Source organism: Mobula hypostoma, chromosome 23 (assembly GCF_963921235.1).
Source record: "Mobula hypostoma chromosome 23, sMobHyp1.1, whole genome shotgun sequence".
Classification (NCBI taxonomy): Eukaryota; Metazoa; Chordata; class Chondrichthyes; order Myliobatiformes; family Myliobatidae; genus Mobula; species Mobula hypostoma.
The window spans coordinates 3,456,994-3,481,822 of NC_086119.1; the positions used below are offsets into that span (position 1 = coordinate 3,456,994).

At 50.8% G+C, this 24,829-nt stretch overlaps 1 protein-coding gene across 1 annotated transcript; it reads left to right on the forward strand.

Moving 5' to 3' along the window:
* Nucleotides 1-34: 34 nt before the first annotated feature.
* Nucleotides 35-24,195, forward strand: unc119a (unc-119 homolog a (C. elegans)). The gene is made up of 5 exons (XM_063031164.1): nucleotides 35-1,014; nucleotides 2,136-2,249; nucleotides 12,620-12,722; nucleotides 16,553-16,725; nucleotides 19,186-24,195. Exons 1-5 carry the CDS (start codon nucleotides 852-854, stop codon nucleotides 19,296-19,298), a joined length of 666 nt encoding a protein of 221 aa, XP_062887234.1. The 5' UTR covers nucleotides 35-851; the 3' UTR covers nucleotides 19,299-24,195.
* Nucleotides 24,196-24,829: the final 634 nt, after the last annotated feature.

A 24,829-nucleotide genomic window follows, 5' to 3' on the forward strand; every position in this document is an offset into this window, starting at 1 on the left:
GCGCTGCAGCCCGGTTGCAGGTTTCGCGGGCGCATGCACGAACAGCAGCCCTGCGGCAGCCGCCGCCGCCGCGCCAGACCACGACTCTCTGAATGAATCGGCAGCCGGCGGGCGGCACCAACCGCGGCCGGCTCGGAGGGTGGCGGGGACCACAGGAGCCGCGTCTCATACGGCGGGGAGCTGGCAGCCGTGAATCGGGCACCCCCGCTGCCTGTGCCAGCGCCGAGCACTCGGATACATTTTGTGAATGGGAGTTAGGAAGGGAGCCCGTGTTCGTGGGTAGGTGAACCCGCCACCGGGGCAGTGCAGCGCTACGAGCTCCATACACGGGGGCCGCTCCGGAGCGGAGCCCGGGACCCGGACCGGATTGGGGGGGAGCGGAACCCTAAACCGGGACCGGATCGGGGGAGCAGAACCCGGAACCGGATCGGGGGAGCAGAACCCGGAACCGGGACCGGTTCGGGGGTAACGGAGCCCGGGACCGGATCGGGGGTAACGGAGCCCGGAACCGGATCGGGGGTAACGGAGCCCGGAACCGGGACCGGTTCGGGGGTAACGGAGCCCGGAACCTGAACAAAATCGGGGAGAGCGAGGCCGAAACCGGAATCATATCTAAGCAGCGAAGCGCTGAACCTGAACCAGAACCAGACCGGGGGAGCGAAGCCCTAACAGTAGATAAGACCGACTGAGGGAAGCGGCGCACGGAAGCCGGAGTCAAGACAGAACCGGGGAGCGGAACCCGTAACTGACCTGAACAGGTGGAGCGGAGCGGAGTGGGGAACCCGGTGCCCGGGCTGGATCTGAGCCCGGCACGACGCGACGGGATTTCGGCTCCGGTCTGACACTCGGACATGAGCACCACGACCCTGAACAGCGGCGCCCAGGCACCAGAGGCGGTCGGCATGAAAGTGAAGCCGGCGCCGGAGGGGCTCCGGGTCACCACCGAGGAGGAGCTGCTGAAGAAAGAGCGCGTCACCCCAGAGGATGTACTGGGGCTGCAGCGGGTCACCCAGAGTGAGTACTGGACGGAATGGGTGGGCTGAGGTGTACGGTACCGGTGGAGACGGGTCTGTCACTGTGTAACACCGGGGTACGGTACCGGTGGGGACGGGTCAGTCACTGTATAACACCGGGGTACGGTACCGGTGGGGACGGGTCTGTCACTGTATAACACCGGGGTACGGTACCGGCGGGGACGGGTCTGTCACTGTATAACACCGGGGTACGGTACCGGTGGGGACGGGTCTGTCACTTTATAACACCGGGGTACGGTACCGGTGGGGACGGGTCTGTCACTGTATAACACCGGGGTACGGTACCGGTGGGGACGGGTCTGTCACTGTATAACACCGGGGTACGGTACCGGCGGGGACGGGTCTGTCACTGTATAACACCGGGGTACGGTACCGGCGGGGACGGGTCCGTCACTGTATAACACCGGGGTACGGTACCGGCGGGGACGGGTCCGTCACTGTGCAACGCCGGGGTACGGTACCGGCGGGGACGGGTCCGTCACTGTGTAAAACCGGGGTACGGTACCGGTGGAGACGGGTCTGTCACTGTACAACACCGGGGTACGGTACCGGCGGGGACGGGTCTGTCACTGTGCAACGCCGGGGTACGGTACCGGCGGGGACGGGTCCGTCGCTGTGTAACACCGGGGTACGGTACCGGCGGGACGGGTCCGTCACTGTGCAACACCGGGATACGGTACCGGCGGGGACGGGTCCGTCACTGTAGAACACCGGGGTACGGTACCGGCGGGGACGGGTCCGTCACTGTGTAACACCGGGGTAGGGTACCGGCGGGGACGGGTCCGTCACTGTGTAACACCGGGGTAGGGTACCGGTGGGGAAGGGTCCGTCACTGTATAACAATGGGATACAGTACCTACATCTGCCCCAGGACGATATGATGTAGGAGATTTTGCTGATGTAAATTGCTGTTAAAATTATTTTCTGAAACTGGCGGGATTGTCTGACCGCGCGGCGCGCGGTGAAGGGCCTGTTTTGGGCTGTATCGCTCTGTGTCCTCAGGGTGTGGGAGGTTCTGGTCTGAGGGTCAGGCCAGAGACACTAGGGTTTGTCCAACCACGTTGATTGATGTTTGTCTCCCTGTCCGCCCCCTCCCTCCAGGGTATCTATGTGCCCCCGAGGACAACATTTACAACATCGATTTCACCAGGTTTAAGATTCGAGACATGGAGTCCGGCGCTGTGCTCTTCGAGATCACCAAACCTCTGGCCTCAGGTGGGTCTTTGCTGCCCCACCGCCCAAGCAACGGCAACACCGCCCAGCCAGGGATGGGGTGCCCCTCCCTGAAGGGGGCTTGACTGGGTGGGGTGGTGGGTGGAAGCTGAGGACGGGACGACAATCCGAGGGGCAGAGTGGGATTCTGTCCGTGACACCATCACAGCCACTGAAAGGTGAGACCGGTGGGGAATTCGTGCTGCTTCCCTCATCCGCACAGTAAGGAGTTGCGTACAGCAGTTGGGATGTCATGTTGAAGTTGTGTAACATTGGTGAGGCTAAATTTGGAGTACTGTGTGCAGTTCTGGTCACCTGCAGTAACTACAGGATGGGAGCCGAGTGATGGGAGCGCTGTGGGTGAAATAGCAGGTTTACAAACAGAGGCGGTGCGTAGTGAGACTCCTGACTGTTGATGGGGCAAAATTGCGTCAACAGGATGAGCTGCAACTTAAAAGGCGGACAAAATCGAAAAGGGTGACTACAGGACTGAATGCGCGCAGTGTACGGAATAAAGGCTTTGAACTTGTAGCGCGGTTACTGATCGGCAGGTGTGAGGCTGCATCGTGGCAGATTGGCAGGAAGGCAGAGGGGCTGGCGTGGCTCTGTTGGTAAAACATGAAACCGAATCAATAGAAATGACTGGCACAGGGTCGGAAGTTGTTGTGGGTAGAGCTAAGCGACTGCAAGGGTACAAAGACCCTGACGGGAGTTGTATACAGACCCGCAAACAGCAGTAAGGATGCGGTCTACAAATTACAATGGGAGATAGAAAATGCACGCCAAAAGGGCAATGTTACAAGAGTGATAGGAGAGTTCGATATGCAGGTAGAACTAGAGAATACTACAGCACAGAAAACAGCCCCCTCTAGTCTGTGCCGAAACATGACTCCGCTAGTCCCATTGACCTGCTCCCAGTCCATAACCCTCCAGACCTCTCCCATCCATGTATCTATCCAATTTATTCTTAAAACTTAAGAGTGAGCCCGCATTTACCACGTCAGGTGGCAGCTCGTTCCACACTCCCACCACTCTGAGTGAAGTCCCCCCTAATGTTTCCCCTAAATCTTTCCCCTTTCACCCTAAAGCCATGTCCTCTGGTGTTTATCTCTCCTAATCTAAGTGGAAAGAGCCTATTCACATTTACTCTGTCTATACCCCTCATAATTTTGTAAACCTCTATCAAATCTCCCCTCATTCTTCTACGCTCCAAGGAATAAAGTCCTAACCTATTCAATCTTTCCCTTTAACTCAACTCCTGAAGACCCAGCAACATCCTAGTAAATCTTCTCTGCACTCTTTCAATCTTACTGATATCCTTTCTATAGTTAGGTGACCAGAACTGCACTCAATACTCCAAATTTGGCCTTACCAATGTCTTATACAACCTCCCCATAACATCCCAACTCCTATATTCAATACTTCGATTTATGAATGCCAGGATGCCAAAAGCCTTCTTTATAACCCTGTCTACCTGTGGCGCCACTTTCAGGGAATTATGTATCTGATCTCCCAGATCCCTTTGTTCCTCCGCACTCCTCAGTGCCCTACCATTTACTGTATATGTCCTATCTTGATTTGTCCTTCCAAAATGCAACACTTCACACTTGACTGCATTAAATTCCATCTGCCATTTTCTGGCCCATTTTTCCAGTTGGTCCAGATCCCTCTGCAAGCTTTGAAAGCCTTCCTCGCTGTCCACAACCTCCAATCTTAGTGTCATCAGCAAACTTGTTGATCCAATTTACCACATTATTATCTAGATCATTGATATAGACAATAAACAACAATGGTCCCAGCACAGATCCTTGAGGCACACCACTAGTCACAGGCCTCCAGTCTGAGAAGCAATCATCCACTACCACTCTGTCTTCTCCCACACAGCCAATTTCGAATCCAGTTTACAACATGGATATCTAGTGTCTGAACCCTCTGAACTAACCTCCCATGTGGGACCTTGTCAAAGCCCTTACTAAAGTCCATGTCGACAACATCCACAACCTTTCCTTCATCTACTTTCTTGGTAACCTCCTTGAAAAACTCTACAAGATTCATTAAACATGATCTACCATACAAACGCCATGCTGACTATCCTTAGTCAGCCCTTGGCTGTCCAAATACTTGTATATCCAATCTCTCAGAACACCTTTCAGTAATTTACCTACTACTGATGTCAGGCTCACCGGCTTGTAATTACCTGGTTTACTTTTGGAGCCTTTTTTTAAACAACGGAACAACATGAGTTACCCTCCAATCCTCCAGCACCGCACCCGTGGCTAAGGACATTTTAAATATTTCTGCCAGGGCCCCTGCAATTTCTACACTAGTCTCTCTCAAGGTTGGAGGAAATGTCATGTCAGGCCCGGGGGATTTATCTACCTTTATTCACTGTAAGGCAGCAAGCACCTCCGCCTCTTTAATCTCTATATGTTCCCTGACACTACTGCTTGTTTCCCTTCCTTCCATATACACTATGCCAGTTTCCAGAGTAAATACTGATCCAAAAAAACTGTTGATCTCCCCCATCTCGTGAGGCTCCACACATAGACGACCACTCTGATCTTCGAGGGGACCAATTTTGTCCCTTACTATTCTTTCACTCTTAATATACTTGTAGTAACCCTTCATGTTTACCTTCACATTATCTGCCAAAGCAACCTCGTGTCTTTTTTTTGCCTTCCTGATTTCCTCCTCTAGTATTTTCTTACTTTTTCTATACTCTTCAAGTACCTCATTTGTTCCTTGTTGCCTGTACCTGCTATACACCTCTTTCTTTTTTTTAACCAGATCGCCAATATCTCTTGAAAACCAAGGTTCCCTGTGCCTGTTAACTTTGCCTTTAATCCGGTAGGAACATGCAAACTCTGCACTCAAAATTTTGCCTTTGAAGGCCTTCCACTTACTGAACACATCCTCGCCAGAAAACACCTTATCCCAATCCACTCTTCCTAGATCCTTTCTCATTTCCACAAAATTGGCCCTTCTGCAATTTAGAACCTCAACTCAAGGACCAGACCTATCCTTATCCATAATTAACTTGAAACTAATGACATCATGGTCACTGGACCCAAAACGTTCGCCTACACATACTTCTGTCACCTGACCTGTCTGGTTCCCTAAAGGAGATCAAGTATTGCATCCTCTCTCGTTGGTACCTCTATATATTGATTTAGAAAACTTTCCTGAACACACTTGACAAACTCTAAGCCATCTAGCCCTTTCACAGTGTGGGAGTCCCAGTCAATATGTGGAAAGTTTAAAATCCCCTACTATTACAACTCTCTGTTTCTTACATCAGTCTGCTATCTCTCTACAGATTTGCTCCTCCAATTCTCTCTGACTATTGGGTGGTCTATAATATAACCTGATTAGTGTGATCACACCTTTCCCATTCCTCAGCTCCACCCAGATAGCCTGTATACATAAGCCCTCCAGGCTGTCCTGTCCATGCACAGCTGTGATATTTTCCCTGACAAGTAATGCCACTCCTCCCCCTCTGACATGTTTGGAACAAGGGAACCCCAGAACATTAAACTGACAGTCCTGCCCCTCCTGCAACCAAATCTCACTAATAGCAATAATGTTGTAATCCCACGTGCCAATCCACACCCTAAACTCATCTGCCTTACCTACAATACTCCTTGCATTGAAATAGATGCACCTGAGAACATTTCTATCAGGTACAAACCTTTTGATTTCTGTCTATACATGCAGTCCTCACATGACCTTTATCCTCCTCCACCTCACTATCTGCTCTAACACCCTGGTTCCCCTCCCCCTGCAAATCTAGTTTAAACCCCCAGAGCAGCACTAGCAAACCTACCTGCAAGGATGTTAGTCCCCCTCCAGTTCAGGTGCAAACCATCCCATCGGAACAGGTCCCACCTTCCCTGGAACAAGGCCCAATTGTCCAGAAATATGAAGCCCTCCCTCCTGTACCATCTCCTTAGCCACGTATTTAGCTGTATTATCTTCCTATTTCTAGCCTCACTAGCACATGGCACGGGTAGCAATCCTGAGATTGCATCCCTGGAGGTCCTTCAACTTTGCGCCTAACTCCCTAAACTCTCTTTGCAGGACCTCCTCCTCCTTCCTACCCATGTCATTGGTCCCTACATGGACCACGACATCTGGCTGCTCACCCTCCCTCTTGAGAATACAGAGAACTCAATCCAAGAAATCGTGGACCCTGGTACCAGGGAGGCAACAGACCATCAGGGATTCTTGATCTCTCCCACAGAACCTCTTATCTCTCCCCCTAACTATCGATTCCCCTATCACTACTGCTCTCCTCTTTTCCCTCCTCCCTTTCTGAGCTGAGGGTCCAGTCTCGGTGCCAGAGACACAACCACTACAACTTGTCCCTGGTAGGTCATCTCCACCAACAGTATCCAAAATGGTATATTTATTGTTGATGGGAACGGCCACAGGGGTGCTCTGCTCTTTCTGTCTGTTCCCCTTCCCTCTCCTGACAATCACACAGCTACCTGGCTCCTGACTTTTAGGAGTGACTGCCTCTCTGAAACTCCTGTCTATTTCTGCCTCTGCCTCTCGAATGATCCGAAGTTCATCCAGCTCCAGCTCCAGTTCCCTAACTCGGTTTGTCAGGAGCTGCAGCTGGATGCACCTTTTACAGGTGTAGTCAGCAGGGATGTTTGTGCGGTCCCTGACTTTCCACATACTGCAAACGGAGCACTAGACTGCCCAAACTGCTGCCTCCATTACCTACTCCTAAGTTAATTAAATTAATTAAAGGAACTTGCCCAGCCTTACCTCACTGGGAGCAGGCTTGTCCTCAGCCTTTGCTCACCAAAGCCTCAAAGCTCCACTCCTACCCTGTGGCACTCACACACTGGCCGCTCCTCTTCAGTTACCCCTCCTTTTATTTGTCGCTGCCAATTATCTGAAGTACTCACTCCTTCTAATCAACACTGTTTAACCCTTCAGTTGCCCTCCACGCTCCTTTTAAAGCACACTCACCTCAGCTCCTCAGCTGCTTCCCAGCACTCAGCGCTCTCCCGAGCACCTCGTTCCTCCTCCTGCCGCGACGGTCCTTGATCACACTGTCCGGTAGATTGTGAAAATCAGATTGGTGCTGGATCCCAAGAAGGGGAACTTTTAGAATGCCTGTGAGATTTTTTTTAAGAGCAGTTTGTGGTTGAGCCCACTAGGGGATCAGCTGTTCTGGATTGGGTGTTGTGCAATGAACCAGAATTGATTAGAAAGCTTTAGGTAAAGGAACCCTTAGGGAAATTTAATCATAATATAATTGAATTCACCCTGAAATTTGAGAGGGAGAAGCTAAAGTCAGATCTATCAGTATTACAGTGGGGTAAAGGGAATTACAGAGGCATGAGAGAGGAGTTGGCCAGAATTGATTGGAAAAGAACACTGGCAGGGATGATGGCAAAGCAGCAATGGCTGGAATTTCTGGAAACAATTTGGAAGGCACAGGGTATATACATCCCAAATAGGAAGAAGTATTCTAAAGGCAAGATGACACAATAGTGGCCAACAAGGGAAGTCAAGGCCAATATAAAAGCCAAAGAGAGGGCATATAATAGAAGAAAATTCAGTGGGAAGTTAGAAGATTGGAAAGCTTCTAAAATCCAACAGAAGGGAACTAAAAAGTAATTAAAAAGGTAAAGATAGAATATGAAAATATGCTAGCCAATAATATTAAACAGAATATCAAAAGTTTGCTCAGATACATAAGATGTAAAAGAGGGGCAAGAATGGATATCGGATCACTGGAAAACTGACGCTGGAGAGTAGAAACAGGGGACAATGAAATGGCGGTTGAACTGAATAAGTATTTTGCATCAATCTTCACTGTGGAAGACACTAGCAGTATGGTGGAAGTTCCAGGTGTCAGGGGGCATGAAGTGTGTGAAGTTACCATTACTAGAGAGAAGGTTCTTGGGAAACTGAAAGGTCTGAAGGTAGATAAGTCACCTGGACCAGATGGTGCACACCTCAGGGTTCTGAAAGATGTGGCTGAACAGATTGTGGAGGCATTACTAATGATCTTTCAAGCATCACTAGATTCTGGAATGGTTCCAGAAGACTGGAAAATTGCAAATGTCACTCCAGTCTTCAAGAGGGGAGAGAGGCAGAAGAAAGGAAATTATAGGCCAGTTAGACTGACTTCAGTGGATGGAAAGATGTTGGAATTGTTTGTTAAGGATGTGGTTTTGGGGTACTTGGAGGCACATGATAAAATAGGCTGTAGTCAGCATGGTTTGCTCAAGGGAAAATCTTGCCTGACAAATCTGGTGGAATTCTTTGAAGAAATAACAAGCTGGATAGACAAAGGATAATTGATGTTGTGCACTTGGATTTTCAGAAGGTCTTTGACAAGATATTGAAGGGAGTACTAAGAGACAGAATCTACAAACATTTGGATACACAGGGACTTATTAGGGAGAGTCAACATGGCGTTGTGGTCATGTTTGACCAATCTGTTGGAGTTTTTTGAGGAGGTTACCAGAAAAGTGGATGAAGGGTACGCAGTGGATGTTGACTACATGGACTTCAGTAAGGCCTTTGACAAGGTCCCGCATGGGAGGTTAGTTAGGAAAATTCAGTCGCTGGGTATACATGGAGAGGTGGTAAATTGGATTAGACACTGGCTCGATGGAAGAAGCCAGAGAGTGGTAGTAGAGAATTGCTTCTCTGAGTGGAGGCCTGTGACTAGTGGTGTGCCACAGGGATCAGTGCTGGGTCCATTGTTATTTGTCATCTATATCAATGATCTGGATGATAATGTGGTAAATTGGATCAGCAAATTTGCTGATGATACAAAGATTGGAGGTGTAGTGTACAGTGAGGAAGGTTTTCAGAGCCTGCAGAGGGATTTGGACCAGCTGGAAAAATGGGCTGAAAAATGGCAGATGGAGTTTAATACAGACAAGTGTGAGGTATTGCACTTTGGAAGGACAAACCAAGGTAGAACATACAGGGTTAATGGTAAGGCACTGAGGGGTGCAGTAGAACAGAGGGATCTGAGAATACAGATACAAAATTCCCTAAAAGTGGCGTCACAGGTAGATAGGGTCGTAAAGAGAGCTTTTGGTACATTGGCCTTTGTTAATCAAAGTATTGAGTATAAGAGCTGGAATGTTATGATGAGGTTGTATAAGGCATTGGTGAGGCCGAATCTGGAATATTCTGTTCAGTTTTGGTCACCAAATTACAGGAAGGCCTCACTTGGGGTATTGTGAGCAGGTTTGGGCCCCTTATCCTAGAAAGGATGTGCAGAAACTGGAGAGGGTTCAAAGGAGGTTCATGAAAATGATTCCAGGGTTGAATGGCTTCTCATATGAAGAGTGTTTGATGGCTCAGAAAAATGAAGGGTGCCCTAATTGAAACCCATTGATTGGCGAAAAGACTTGGTAGAGTGGGTATGGAGAGGATGTTTCCTATGGTGGGACAGTCTAAGACCAGAGGACACAGCCTCAGAATAGAGGGGTGTCCTTTATCCTCGAATAGAGGTGAGGAGGGTTTTTTTTTAGCCAGAGAATCTGTGGAATTCATTGCTACAGGAAGCTGTTTAGGCTAAGTCCTTAGGTTTAATAAGGTTGAAAGAGTGCAGAGAAGGTTTACAAGGATGTTGCCGGGACTTGAGAAACTCAGTTACAAAGAAAGGTTGAATAGGTTAGGACTTTATTCCCTGGAGCGTAGAAGAATAAGGGGAGATTTGATAGAGGTATATAAAATTATGATGGGTATAGATAGAGTGAATGCAAGCAGGCTTTTTCCACTGAGGAAAGGGGAGAAAAAAACCAGAGGACATGGGTTAAGGGTGAAGGGGAAAAGTTTAAAGGGAATATTAGAGGGGGCTTCTTCACACAGAGAGTGGTGGGAGTGTGGAATGAGCTACCAGACGAGGTGGTAAATGCGGGTTCTTTTTTAACATTTAAGAATAAATTGGACAGATACATGGATGGGAGGTGTATGGAGGGATATGGTCCGTGTGCAGGGCAGTGGGACTAGGCAGAAAATAGTTTGGCACAGCCAAGAAGGGCCAAAAGGCCTGTATCCATGCTGTAGTTTTTCTATGGTTTCTATGGTTTCTAAGATGCCATACATGAGGCTGCTTAACAGGCTATGTGCCCATGGTATTACAGGCTAGGGCACTGGCTGACTGGTAAGAGGCAAAGAGTGGAAATAATTTTCTGGTTGTCTGCTGGTGACTAGTGACATTCCACAGAGGTCTGTGGTGGGACCACTTCTTTTTATGTTATATATTAATGACTTGAATGTTGGAATTGATGGCTTTGTTGCCAAGTTTGCAAACGATATGAAGATAGGTGGAGGGGCAGATAGTTTTGAGGAAGTAGAGAGGCTACAGAAGGACTTAGACAGATTAGGAGAATGGGCAAACAAATGGCAGATGGAATACAGTGTTGGGAAGTGCACGGTCATGCACTTTGGTAGAAGAAATAAAAGGGTTGACTATTTTCTAAATAGAGAGAAAGTACAAAAATCTGAGGTTCAGAGGGACTTGGGAGTCCTTGTGCAAGATTCCCTAAAACTTAATTTGCAGGTTGAGGCAGTGGTGAGGAAGGCAAATGCAATGTTAGCATTCATTTCAAGTGAACTAGAATATAAACACAAAGATGTAATGTTGAGACTTTATAAAGCACTGGTGAGGCCTCACTTGGAGTATTGTGAGCAGTTTTGGGCCCCTTATCTTGGAAAGGATGTACTGAAACTGGAGAGGGTTCAAAGGAGGTTCACGAAAATGATTCCAGGGTTGAATGGCTTGTCATATGAAGAGTGTTTGATGGCTCAGAAAAATGAGGGGTGCCCTAATTGAAACCCATTGATTGGCGAAAGGACTTGGTAGAGTGGGTATGGAGAGGATGTTTCCTATGGTGGGACAGTCTAAGACCAGAGGACACAGCCTCAGAATAGAGGGGTGTCCTTTATCCTCGAATAGAGGTGAGGAGGGTTTTTTTTTAGCCAGAGAATTGGTGGAATTCATTGCTACAGGCAGCTGTTTAGGCTGTCCTTATGTATATTTAAGACAGTATATTACAGGCTATAGCATTGGCTGACTGGTAAGAGGCAAAGAGTGGAAATAATATTTATGTATATTTGATAGATTCTTGAATGGTCAGGGTATGAAGGGGGACTGGGAGAGGGCAGGAGACTGGGGCTGTGTGGAAAAATGAATCAGCCATAATGAAATGGTGGAGCAGACTATATCTTATGGGCTTCTAGTCTTATGGAAAGATATCAATAAGACTGAATGAGTGCAGAGAACATTTACAAGGCTGTTACTGGAGCGGCGGGTGGGGGGGGGGTGCTCAGTTATAGAGAAAGGTTGAATAGATTTGGACTTCATTCCCTGGAGTGTGGGAGAATGAAGGAGATTTGATAGAGGGATACAAAATTATGAGTATAGATGGGGTAAATACAAGCAGGCCTTTTCCACTGAGGTTGGGTGAGACTTGAACCAGAGGTCATGGGTCAAGGGTGAAAGGTGAAAAATTTAAGGTGAACATGAGGGGAAACTCCTTCACTCAGAGGGTGGTGAGAGTGTGGAATGAGCTGCCAGTAGAAGTGATGGATGTGGGTTTGATTTCAGCACTTAACAGAAGTTTGGATAGTACATAGATGGGAGGGGTATGGAGGGATACGATCCAGGTGCAGGTCGACAGGACGAGGCAGATTAAAACCGGCACGGACTAGATGGGCCAAAGGGCTGTTTCTGTGCTGTGGTGATCTATGACTGCAACTCTCCACTCCGTCACCCAAATCGTTACCAGTGCATCGAGGCAGAACAAGATAAAACAATAACAATGCAGATTAACGTGTAACGATGACAGAGACAGTGCACAGTAAGGTGCAGGGTCGTAACAAGATCGTGATGTCAAAAATCCATCTTATCGTCCTAGTTTTTAGTAGTCCTATAAGGGTGGGATAGAAATTGTCCTCGAGCCTGGTGGGACGTGCTTTCAGGCTTTTGTATCGTCTGGCCGATGGGAGGGGGGAGAAGAGAGAGTGCTCTGGGTGGGAGGGGTCTTTGACTACGCTGGTTGCTCGGAGGTGCAGACAGAGTCCATAGAGGGGACGCTGGTATCTGCAATGTGTCGTATCTGACAATCCCATGCAAGGTGCCATCTGCTGCCGCTGTGTGCCGGTGGGAGGGTGGGCAAATGGTGCTGTGTGGGGTGGTTACCGAGGGACCTGCACTTCGGGTACAAATCCTTGGTGGGGTCCACACCACCGCCAAACATCTGACTGCCAGCATCCCACGCCCCTCGCTGTCACCCCAGGGGCCACTGCTGTCAGCCACCCTCGTCCATCAGCCGTTCCAGACCGGACCGCACGTCTTGCTAACCCCACGCTGTGCTCTGTTGCAGAGCGGGGCCCTGCTGAACGCAAGGAGGCCGATGGCAACGCCGGACGGTTCGTGCGCTACCAGTTCACGCCAGCCTTTCTGCGGCTGCGCCAGGTTGGAGCCACGTGAGTCCAGACTGACCCTACCCTCGACTCCTCAACTCCCCTCAAATCCCCTCGACTCCTCAACTCCCCTCGACTCCCTCTTCCTATCAACCCCAGAGTATTGGGGCCAAATCCTCTCAGCACCTCCCCCCCCCCGACTCTGAGTGAGAAGGAGACGGGCTGACCCAACAGGAATGGGCGAGAACTGGGAGGAGCCACACTGATGTGGGGGGGGGGGTGGCTACAGGGAGAGAGGGAGATACAAACTGCAGGGAGAGAGGATGATAGAAACTGCCGGGAGAGAGGACAGTACAGACTACAGGGGCTGGGTATCAGATGAGTTCTGTGGGCTGAAACTGTCCGGGAGAGACCATAACACATGGGAGCAGAATTAGAACTCGGTCCTTCCCGTCTGCTCTGCCATTCCATCATGACTGATTTATTGTCCCTCGCAACCCCATTCTCCCCGTAACCTTCGATGCCCTGGCTAATCATGAACCTATCAACATCTGCCTTAAATATGTACAATGGCTCTGCCTCCAGGGTCATCTGTGGTATCAAATTCCAGAGATTCGCCACCCTCTGGCTAAAGAAATTCCTCCTTATCTCTATTCTTAACGGACATCACTATTCTGAGGCTGTGTCCTCTGGTCCTAGACTCCCCCACTACAGGAAACATCCTCTCCACATCCACTCTATCTGTGTCCTCTGGTCCTAGACTCCCCCACTATAGGAAACATCCTCCGCACACCCACTCTATCTGTGTCCTCTGGTCCTAGACTCCCCCGCTGTAGGAAACATAGAACATAGAATAGTACAGCACAGTACAGGCCCTTTGGCCCACAATGTTGTGCCGACCCTCAAACCCTGCCTCCCATATAACTCCCCACCTTAAATTCCTCCATATACCTGTCTAGTAGTCTCTTAAACCTCACGAGTGTATCTGCCTCCACCACTGACTCAGGCAGTGCATTCCACGCACCAACCACTCTCTGAGTAAAAAACCTTCCTCTAAAATTCCCCTTGACCTTCCCACCTCTTACCTTAAAGCCATGTCCTCTTGTATTAGCAGTGGTGCCCCGGGGAAGAGGCACTGGCTATCCACTCTATCTATTCCTCTTAATATCTTGTATACCTCTATCATATCTCCCCTCATCCTCCTTCTCTCCAAAGAGTAAAGCCCGAGCTCCCTTAATCTCTGATCATAATCCATACTCTCTAAACCAGGCAGCATCCTGGTAAATCTCCTCTGTACCCTTTCCAATGCTTCCACATCCTTCCTATAGTGAGGTGACCAGAACCGGACACAGTACTCCAAGTGTGGCCTAACCAGAGTTTTATAGAGCTGCATCATTACATCGCGACTCTTAAACTCTATCCCTCGACTTATGAAAGCTAACACACCATAAGCTTTCTTAACTACCCTATCCACCTATGAGGCAACTTTCAGGGATCTGTGGACATGTACCTCGAAATCCCTCTGCTCCTCCACACTACCAAGTATCCTGCCATTTACTTTGTACTCTGCCTTGGAATTTGTCCTTCCAAAGTGTACCACCTCACACTTCTCCGGGTTGAACTCCATCTGCCACTTCTCAGCCCACTTCTGCATCCTATCAATGTCTCTCTGCAATCTTCGACAATCCTCTACACTATCTACAACACCACCAACCTTTGTGGCGTCTGCAAACTTGCCAACCCACCCTTCTACCCCCACATCCAGGTCGTTAATAAAAATCACGAAAAGTAGAGGTCCCAGAACAGATCCTTGTGGGACAGCACTAGTCACAATCCTCCAATCTGAATGTACTCCCTCCACCACCACCCTCTGCCTTCTGCAGGCAAGCCAATTCTGAATCCACCTGGCCAAACTTCCCTGGATCCCATGCCTTCTGACTTTCTGAATAAGCCTACCGTGTGGAACCTTGTCAAATGCCTTACTAAAATCCATGTGGATCACATCCACTGCACTACCCTCATCTATATGCCTGGTCACCTCCTCAAAGAACTCTATCAGGCTTGTTAGACACGATCTGCCCTTCACAAAGCCATGCTGACTGTCCCTGATCAGACCATGATTCTCTAAATGCCCATAGATCCTATCTCTAAGGATCTTTTCCAACAGTTTTCCCACCACAGACGGCTCACTGGTCTATAATTACCCGGACTATCCCTACTACCTTTTTTGAACAAGGGGACAACATTCGCCTCCCTCCAATCCTCCAGTACCATTCCCGTGGACAACGAGTACATAAAGATCCTAGCCAGAGGCTCAGCAATCTCTTCTCTCGCCTCATGGAGCAGCCTGGGGAATATTCTGTCAGGTCCCGGGGACTTATCCGTCCTAATGTATTTTAACAACTCCAGCACCTCCTCTCCCTTAATATCAACATGCTCCAGAACATCAACCTCACTCATATTGTCCTCACCGTCATCAAGTTCCCTCTCATTGGTGAATACCGAAGAGAAGTATTCATTGAGGACCTCGCTCACTTCCACAGCCTCCAGGCACATCTTCCCACCTTTATCTCTAATCGGTCCTACCTTTACTCCTGTCATCCTTTTTTTCTTCACATAATTGAAGAATGCCTTGGGGTTTTCCTTTACCCTACTCGCCAAGGCCTTCTCATGCCCCCTTCTTGCTCTTCTCAGCCCCTTCTTAAGCTCCTTTCTTGCTTCCCTATATTCCTCAATAGACCCATCTGATCCTTGCTTCCTAAACCTCATGTATGCTGCCTTCTTCCTCCTGACTAGATTTTCCACCTCACTTGTCACCCATGGTTCCTTCACCCTACCATTCTTTATCTTCCTCACCGGGACAAATTTATCCCTAACATCCTGCAAGAGATTTCTAAACATCGACCACATGTCCATAGTACATTTCCCTGCAAAAACATCATCCCAATTCACACCCGCAAGTTCTAGCCTTATAGCCTCATAATTTGCCCTTCCCCAATTAAAAATTTTCCTGTTCTCTCTGATTCTATCCTTTTCCATGATAACGCTAAAGGCCAGGGAGCGGTGGTCACTGTCCCCCAGATGCTCACCCACTAAGAGATCTGTGACCTGACCCGGTTCATTACCTAGTACTAGATCTAGTATGGCATTCCCCCTGGTCGGCCTGTCAACATGCTCTCCACTTCCACTCGATCTGTGCCACTACATCCTACTCAGATGGCTTTTATGCTAGTTAATTAGAGACAGGTCCTTTTGTTTGACGAGCCCGCGCCACCCAGTTACACCCATTTGGCCAATTAACCGAACAACTTTGGGCGGTGGAAAGAAACTGGAGCACCCAGAGGAAACCTACGCGGTCACAGGGAGAACATACATGCACCTTACGGACAGGATTTGAACCCCGCTTGTAAAGTTTTACACTAACTGTGCCACTATTGGGAGTGCTCCTGTGGCCACCAGGGAAACATCACCCACGCTCTTTAACCTCGCCTTGCGGAGAGAGCAGCCCCCCCTCACGGTGGGCACTCCCCTAGCCTGGGATTCTCTACAAGAGGTTCTGCCGATGCTGGAAATCCAGAGAAACACACACAAAATGCTGGAGTTACTCAGCAGGTCGGGCAGCATCCGTGGAGAGGAACACACAGTCAACGCTTCGGGTCGAGACCCTTTGTCAGAATCAGGAGGCCCTGAAAAGGTCTCAGCCTGAAACGTCGACTGTTTATTCCTTTCCACAGATGCTGCCCGACCGGCTGAGTAACTCCAGCATTTTGTGGGTGTCTCTGTGGGATTCTGAGCTTTCTCTGGGAGGGACTCAGGGCAGACGGGGGGTGGGTGCTGGTGTGAGAATATTCAGCCTGGTAACTCCCCCTCCCTCTGCCTCTTCCTCTTGCCAGGGTGGAATTCACTGTGGGCGAGAAACCGATGAAAAACTTCCGAATGATCGAGAGACATTATTTCCAGGACCAGCTGCTCAAGAGCTTCGACTTTGAGTTCGGTTTCTGTATACCTTGCAGCAGGAACACCTGCGAGCACATCTACGACTTCCCCCCGCTCTCCGAGGAGCTGAGTGAGTACAGCCGAGGGTTACGCCTCACTTCCCCGCTCTCCGAGGAGCTGAGTGAGTACAGCCGAGGGTTACACCTCACTTCCCCGCTCTCCGAGGGGCGAGTGAGTACAGCCGAGGGTTACGCCTCACTTCCCCGCTCTCCGAGGAGCTGAGTGAGTACAGCCGAGGGTTACACCTCACTTCCCCGCTCTCCGAGGGGCGAGTGAGTACAGCTGAGGGTTACACACTTCCCCGCTCTCCGAGGGGCGAGTGAGTACAGCCGGGGGTTACGCCTCACTTCCCCGCTCTCCGAGGAGCTGAGTGAGTACAGCCGAGGGTTACGCCTCACTTCCCCGCTCTCCGAGGAGCGAGTGAGTACAGCCGAGGGTTACACCTCACTTCCCCGCTCTCCGAGGGGCGAGTGAGTACAGCCGAGGGTTACACCTCAATTCCCTGCTCTCCGAGGGGCGAGTGAGTACAGCCGAGGGTTACACCTCACTTCCCCGCTCTCCGAGGGGTGAGTGAGTACAGCTGAGGGTCACACCTCAATTCCCTGCTCTCCGAGGAGCTGAGTGAGTACATCCCCTGCTCTCCAAGGAGTGAGTGAATACAGCCGAGGAGTTACATCCCACTGCTTCATCACCTCCCCTGCCCTCCGGGGCACACGACAGAGAACTAAACCCACAGGAGACCCGTCAGTCTGGTTAATCTGTAGATGGGATGTGGGAGAATTCCCGGTGTTCCGGAACCCTCGGCCTGGAGTCTGGCAGTATGGGCGCATCAGCACGGCTTGTCCAAGCTGACCGATTGGTCTACCTGAGCTGCCCCATTCCCTGCCCTTTGAACCACTCCGTTTCAAGCCTTTCCGATCTGTTTTTATTTAGGGATTCCGTGGAATAGGCCCTTCGGCCCATTGAGCTGTGTCGCCCAGTAACACTCGATTTAACTCTAGCCTAATCACAGGACAATTTACAATGACCAATTACCCTACTAACCGGTTTGTCTTTGGACTGTGGGAGGAAACCAGAGCACCCGGAGGAAACCCACAGGTCACGGAGAGAGCTGTATTAGTGTCTGATTGACCACTATGCTGCCAGACTACCCCTTCCATTTGCCTGTCCACATCCACCGAAATATCTTCAAAATAAACTTAGTATCAAGTTACACAGACGTCACCATATATACCACAATCAGATTCATTTTCTTGCAGGCATTCACAGGAAAGTAAAGAAATGGAATGGAATTTATGAAAAACCGGACATCAATTTTTAACACTGTAGTTGTAACCACCTCTTCTGGCAGCCCGTTCCAAACACCCACCAATCTCTGTGTGAAAAACCGTTGTCCATCGGGACCCCTTAATTCTCTGAAAGATTATTGATTAAAGATCAGCTTTATTTGTCACTCATACACGGAAGCATCCAGTGAAATGTGTTGCTTGTGACAACGACACACACAGTCTGAGGATGTGCTGGGGGATCCCACAGAATCACCCCACTTCCGGCACCAACACAGCAAGCCAACAACTCACCAACCCCGACCTGTACATCTCTAAAACGTGGGAGGAAACCAGGGCACCCGGAGGAGACCTACGTGGTCACAGGGAGAACTCCTTACAGACAGTGGTGGAAATTAAACCCTCGTCACTGGTCCCTGGCACTGTAAATGTTACACTAACTGCACCCTACCATGTCACTGTCTGCTCACACCCACTGCACCCCAAACGTGTGCCCTCGAGTTTTGGTCTCCCCTAGCCTGGCACAACGACTGGCCATTCACCTCACCTATGCCCCTGTGATGTTACACACCACTGGTGCAGAGAATTCCCAAGATATTCCAGAACACCAGAGTTTGATTCCTGTTGTCAACATTCCTGAAGTCCCATAACCATTCCAGGCAGTGTAACCCTTTCAGTGCCTTGGAAGTGAGTGTGGGTAAGGCCTGTCCAGGAACAGGGAGTTCATGACTCTCTGTGACCATTTTCAAATCTGCATTTAGAGTTTTACAAATCCTCACTGTCAGTGTAGAGTGAACCCAGGGGACTGTCCAGGGTCCTGATGGGGAGACCTTGGCCCTGTGCTGGGAGGGATCTGGACCAGATGGAAAACGGCAGATGGAATTTAGTGCATAGCTGGCTGGTGTTGTGGTGATCTGAGCCGGAATTCGAGACGAGTTGTCCCGGGTTCGAATCTGGCCGGCTCCTTGCATGGTTTCCATCCGTGCTGGATTGCGTGTCGAGCTGGCAACTCTCATAAAAACCAGACAAATTTACAGAAACGGTAAGGCTGCTGCCCAATATGGCTCAAGGCACGGAGAGGAACAACAAGTTAGTGCAGACAGGCGTGTGTTGCATTTTGGAGAGCACCCCACACACACGCAGACTTGTTGGGGTGAGATGCCTCCCGTTTCTCGTCGATGTGGGTGGGCAGTTTCCAGGGCTCGGAGACTCTGTCTAAACGTGGCTCTCCTTTCTGCCCACAGTCCGCAAGATGGTAGCACAGCCGTACCAGACCCGCTCGGACAGCTTCTACTTCGTCGAGAACCAGCTAGTGATGCACAACAAGGCCGACTACTCGTACGGGAACAGCCCCTGAGGTCAGGGGGGCTCCGGCCCCTGAGGTCAGTGCGGAGGCTCCTGGGTGCCGGAGCTCCGCCTCCTGCGCTTGGGGATCGGACCGGGAGCTGCTCTGTTATCTGGTGGTTGGCGGCCGACGTCTCCAGGATGCAGGGGATCCTGACGAGGGGTCTCGGCACAACACGTCGACTCTTTATTCCTCTCCATCGATGCTGTCTGACCTGCTGAGTTCCTCCAGCATTTTGTGTGTGTTACTCTGAGTCTCCCGGTGCTGGTCCCAGACCCAGTCCCTGAGCACAGAATCTTCCAGAAGCATTTCTAGGACCCGCGCCACTCCCACAATGGGATGTGTCCCATTGACCCCCACCCCAACACCTGGGACACAGCTACCCCCCACCCCAACATCTGGGGGGACAGCTACCCCTCCCCCACCCCAACATCTGGGGCACAGCTACCCCTCCCCCACCTCAACATCTGGGACACAGTTACCCCCCACCCCAACATCTGGGACACACACACTCCCCTCACCCCCCCACTCCCCACCTACTGTACACCATCCGCTCATCTGGGACACAGTCTCTCCTCGCCCTCCCCATTTCTGGGACGTGCCCACCCCTCATGCCCGCATCTGGAAGGTGGCGGCTGTGTTCTAGGACTAGTGAGTGAGCCGGGTGATTCTTTTGGCCACTGGGGACCAGATGTGTGGGTTCTGAAACATCTGGATTAGCTCCCCGTCCCGATCGGAACAGCTTGTTGCCCCCCCCCCCCATGTTCCTGCTCCCTGCTCAGGGACTCCAACACCACACACTGTCTCGCTGCCGGTCGGGGGGACAGACTGGCCGCTGCTACCTCCCAGGCTGCCAATTCCCGGGCTTCCCGCTCTTCACAGAACAGTACAGGCCCTTCGGCCCACAATCCTGTGCTGCCCTTTTAATCTACTCTAAGATCAGTCTAACCCCTCCCTCCCTCGTAGCCTCCAGTTTCCTATCATCCAAATGTCTGTTAAGTGTCCCCGGTGTACCACCAGCCCGGCAGAGTGGCGTTACACACTCCCACCACTCTCTGTGGAATAAACTAGCCCTGACATCACCCTCTCAACTGTCCTCCAATCTCAAAATTATCAAGTTCCGATTCAGTTTATTGTCACACAACCGTACGTGTGTGTGACCACCAAACCAGACAACGTTCCTCTGAACCGGTGTCACTCACACTCACTGATTATGAAGTAATATCAACACTAGAATTTTATTTACTTAGCGTGGAGTCAGCCCTCCTGGCTGTTCGAGATGGGTTGCCTCAGCAACCCCAACCCTGATTAACCCTAAGGTAACCACAGGATGACCAGTTAACCTACCCGTTACGTCTTTGGACTGTGGGATTTTACTGAGGGACCGGGTGAAACCCACACATTCAGCAGGGGAGGGTGTGCACAGACTCCTTACAAAACAGCACCGGAACTGATCTCCTCGAGCTGTAATAGCCTCGCACTAACCACTATGCTACCCCAAATAGTTAAACAGTAAGGTGTATTTACGACATGTTAAAAAGTACACAGTATAACACCACTGGCACCTCAGGTGTGATGAGACCTGGGTGGTGACAGGGAGTTCAGTCATCTCACGGCCTGGGGAAGAAGGTGTTTCCATCCTAACGGGTCTTGTCCTAATGCCACGGTACATCCTGCCCCTCACTTCACCCATGAACCTGAGATCCCTGTGATTAGTCGGGCTCTGAGGTGTGCAGGGGGTCAGAACCCCCTCCCTCCCGTCCCAGTGGCCTGAATCATGGCCAGCTCAGCTAACATTCACCTCCCAAGGTTTGGGATGACCCAGAACAGTGAAATCCAACTTGCCTCCTTCCTGCTGTCCGTGATTCCCTGTGTGCGTCTGCCCTGGAGAACCACTGGCTCCACCCTGAACACCCCATTCGGAGGTCCCTTCGTGGGTCTGTCCATATTGCCCCTTGTGATACAGCACAGAACCATGCTAGTGAAGGTGCATTCATCTGTATTTGGCTCATACCCATTCCTCTCCCTGAATGTGTCCCTGTGTGCTTTAAATGCTCTATCTGCCCCTCCCCCATTTCCCCACTACCCTGTGTTGCCCCATGACCCCCCATTTCCCCCATGGTAGGCTTATTCAGAAAGTCAGAAGGCATGGGATCCAGGGAAGTTTGGCCAGGTGGATTCAGAATTGGCTTGCCTGCAGAAGGCAGAGGGTGGTGGTGGAGGGAGTACATTCAGATTGGAGGACTGTGACTAGTGGTGTCCCACAAGGATCTGTTCTGGGACCTTTACTTTTCGTGATTTTTATTAACGACCTGGATGTGGGGGTAGAAGGGTGGGTTGGCAAGTTTCCAGACGACACAAAGGTTGGTGGTGTTGTAGATAGTGTAGAGGATTGTCAAAGATTGCAGAGAGACATTGATAGGATGCAGAAGTGGGCGGAGAAGTGGCAGATGGAGTTCAACCCGGAGAAGTGTGAGGTGGTACACTTTGGAAGGACAAACTCCAAGGCAGAGTACAAAGTAAATGGCAGGATACTTGGTAGTGTGGAGGAGCAGAGGGATCTCGGGGTACATGTCCACAGATCCCTGAAAGTTGCCTCACAGGTAGATAGGGTAGTTAAGAAAGTTTATAGGGTGTTAACTTTCATAAGTCGAGGGATAGAGTTTAAGAGTCGCGGTGTAATGATGCAGCTCTATAAAACTCTGGTTAGGCCACACTTGGAGTACTGAGTCCAGTTCTGGTCACCTCACTATAGGAAGGATGTGGAAGCAGTGGAAGGGGTACAGAGGAGATTTACCAGGATGCTGCCTGGTTTAGAGAGTATGGATTATGATCAGAGATTAAGGGAGCTAGGACTTTACTCTTTGGAGCGAATGAGGATGAGAGGAGACATGATAGAGGTGTACAAGATAATAAGAGGAATAGATAGAGTGGACAGCCAGCACCTCTTCCCCAGGGCACCACTGCTCAATACAAGAGGACATGGCTTTAAGGTAAGGGGTGGGAAGGTCAAGGGGGATATTAGAGGAAGGTTTTTTACTCAGAGAGTGGTTGGTGCGTGGAATGCACTGCCTGAGTCAGTGGTGGAGGCAAATACACTAGTGAAGTTTAAGAGACTACTAGACAGGTATATGGAGGAATCTAAGGTGGGGGCTTATATGGGAGGCAGGGTTTGAGGGTCGGCACAACATTGTGGGCTGAAGGGCCTGTACTGTGCTGTACTATTCTATGTTCTATGTTCCCCACTACCCCGTGTTGCCCCATTTCCCTACTACCCCATGTTGCCCCATGGTTCCCCATTTCCCCACTACCCGCTGTTGCCCCATGGTTCCCCATTTCCCCACTACCCGCTGTTGCCCCATTTCCCCACTACCCGCTGTTGCCCCATGGTTCCCCATTTCCCCACTACCTGCTGTTGCCCCATTTCCCCACTACCCGCTGTTGCCCCATGGTTCCCCATTTCCCCACTACCTGCTGTTGCCCCATTTCCCCACTACCCGCTGTTGCCCCATGGTTCCCCATTTCCCCACTACCTGCTGTTGCCCCATTTCCCCACTACCCGCTGTTGCCCCTTGGTTCCCCATTTCCCCACTACCCGCTGTTGCCCCATGGTTCCCCATTTCCCCACTACCCGCTGTTGCCCCATTTCCCCACTACCCCATGTTGCCCCCATGCCCCCCCCCCGCCGTCCCACCCAAGTCATCCTGTCTGTTGAGGCACTGTTTCCCTCCCCCCATTTTGGAGAGGTTCTGTTTCGGGGCAACATTCTGTAGACTGTTTATCGTTATTTCCACTACCCCCCCCCCACCACCACCATTTCATTTAGAGATACAGGCGGGACTGGCCCTTCCGGCTCCACCGCCCCACCGATCTAACACGAGCCTTTCAGGGGACTGTTTACAGCCACTGGACTGTGGAGGAAACCGGAGCTCCCGGAGGAAACCCACGCGGTCACTGGGTGAACGTACAGACTCCTTACAGAGTGCGCCGGAACTGAACCCCGTGTACGGGGCGCGGTGTAACATTGTCGCGCTAACCGCTCTCGTACCAATTCTCAGCCTCGCAGCCGCCCCCACACCCGGCGCCGAGGGGCAGTGGGCTCGGGTGGTCCGAGGGTGAGGGGTGGCGAGTGCGGGACCTGGTTAACCAGCGCACCTCTCTGTTCTTATCGCTGAGAGCCTCGAGATTCGCCCGCTGAGAAAACCACCGTAACCGGTGAACACGCTGGGCCCGTGGGGGTTCGGGAGGGTGTCGGCCGGTTGGGGGGGAGCTGAAACGAGAGGGCGGCCTAGTTTACCGGTTGCAAACCCAAAACGCAGTGGTGATCCTTAGAAGCGGCGTTTCGTGGGGCAAGGCTTCTCTGAACTGTGAATGTGGAGGAAAAGAGTGTGAGAGAGAGAGAAATACATATATAGAGAGAGACACGGAGAGAGAAGACGGGCACGGTGCACGCTCCGCGATCCCCTCCTCAGTCACGTCGTACGGGACTCCGGTGTGGTGAGTGGGTTGTGTCGTGGCGTTTGTGTAATTATACAAATAAAGATTGCGCCGTGTTCACGTTGAGCCGTGATTCCTTTGCTCGCTCGCCGCTGCCTCTGACCGTCCCGCATTCACCGGCGTTAGGGACATGGTGGGGCTCTGCGAGGGACCCGGGTGAGGGTGAGGGTTGGTGTCACCCAGCGGGAGATCAGTGACGCGTCCCGCGGCGAGAAGAAAAGCTTAAAACGCAGAACTCACCCGCCCAGAGGTTCGAACAACCGCGCATTCAGCGTAACAATCTCACACGGTGATTCATTCCAAGATTTATGATGGCTTACTGACACTTCAGTGTAGAGGAGAATGATATTGTTGTTTCTCTAGATCCGATACAGCACGAAAAATAAAATGAACATTAATTTCAAAACACAATAAATATAAATACACAAGATTGGTTATATACACAAATTGATTGTATGTCCATAAAGTGACTCGTCTATACATAAGGTGACGGACAGGAAATGATAAAGTAGTGGTGGTTGGGAGTGTGGAGGGGTGGGTGAGTGGGTGGAGGTGTTGATCAGCCTCTCTGCTTGGTGAAAGTAACTGATTTTGAGTCTGGTGGTCCTGATGTGGATTCTACACAGCTTCCTCCCTGATGGGAGGCGGACGAACAGTCCACTGGGTGGGTGGGATCTTTCATGATGTTACTGGCCCTTTTCCAGCACCTTTCTGTATATCTGTCATTGATGGCGGGTAGGCGGGTGTGGGTGCCGGTGATGTGTCGACCAGTTTTGGCTACCTGCAGTCCTGTCCGCCACGGCGCAATTTCTGAGCCGCATCGCCCGCTGATGGTCGCGCACCGACACGGCACAGTTCAGATACAGACACGCATATTGAAACAGCCCGTCTCACACTGACCCGGCCTCCGCTTGTTTTGGCCCAGCGGGATCACCGACAGGGGCGATGGGGCCGAACGACTGTGGAAAAAGCATTGGCAGGACCCCGTTTTATCTAAGTAAGGATACGCTGGTATTGGAGATGGTCCGGAGGAAATTCATGGGAAT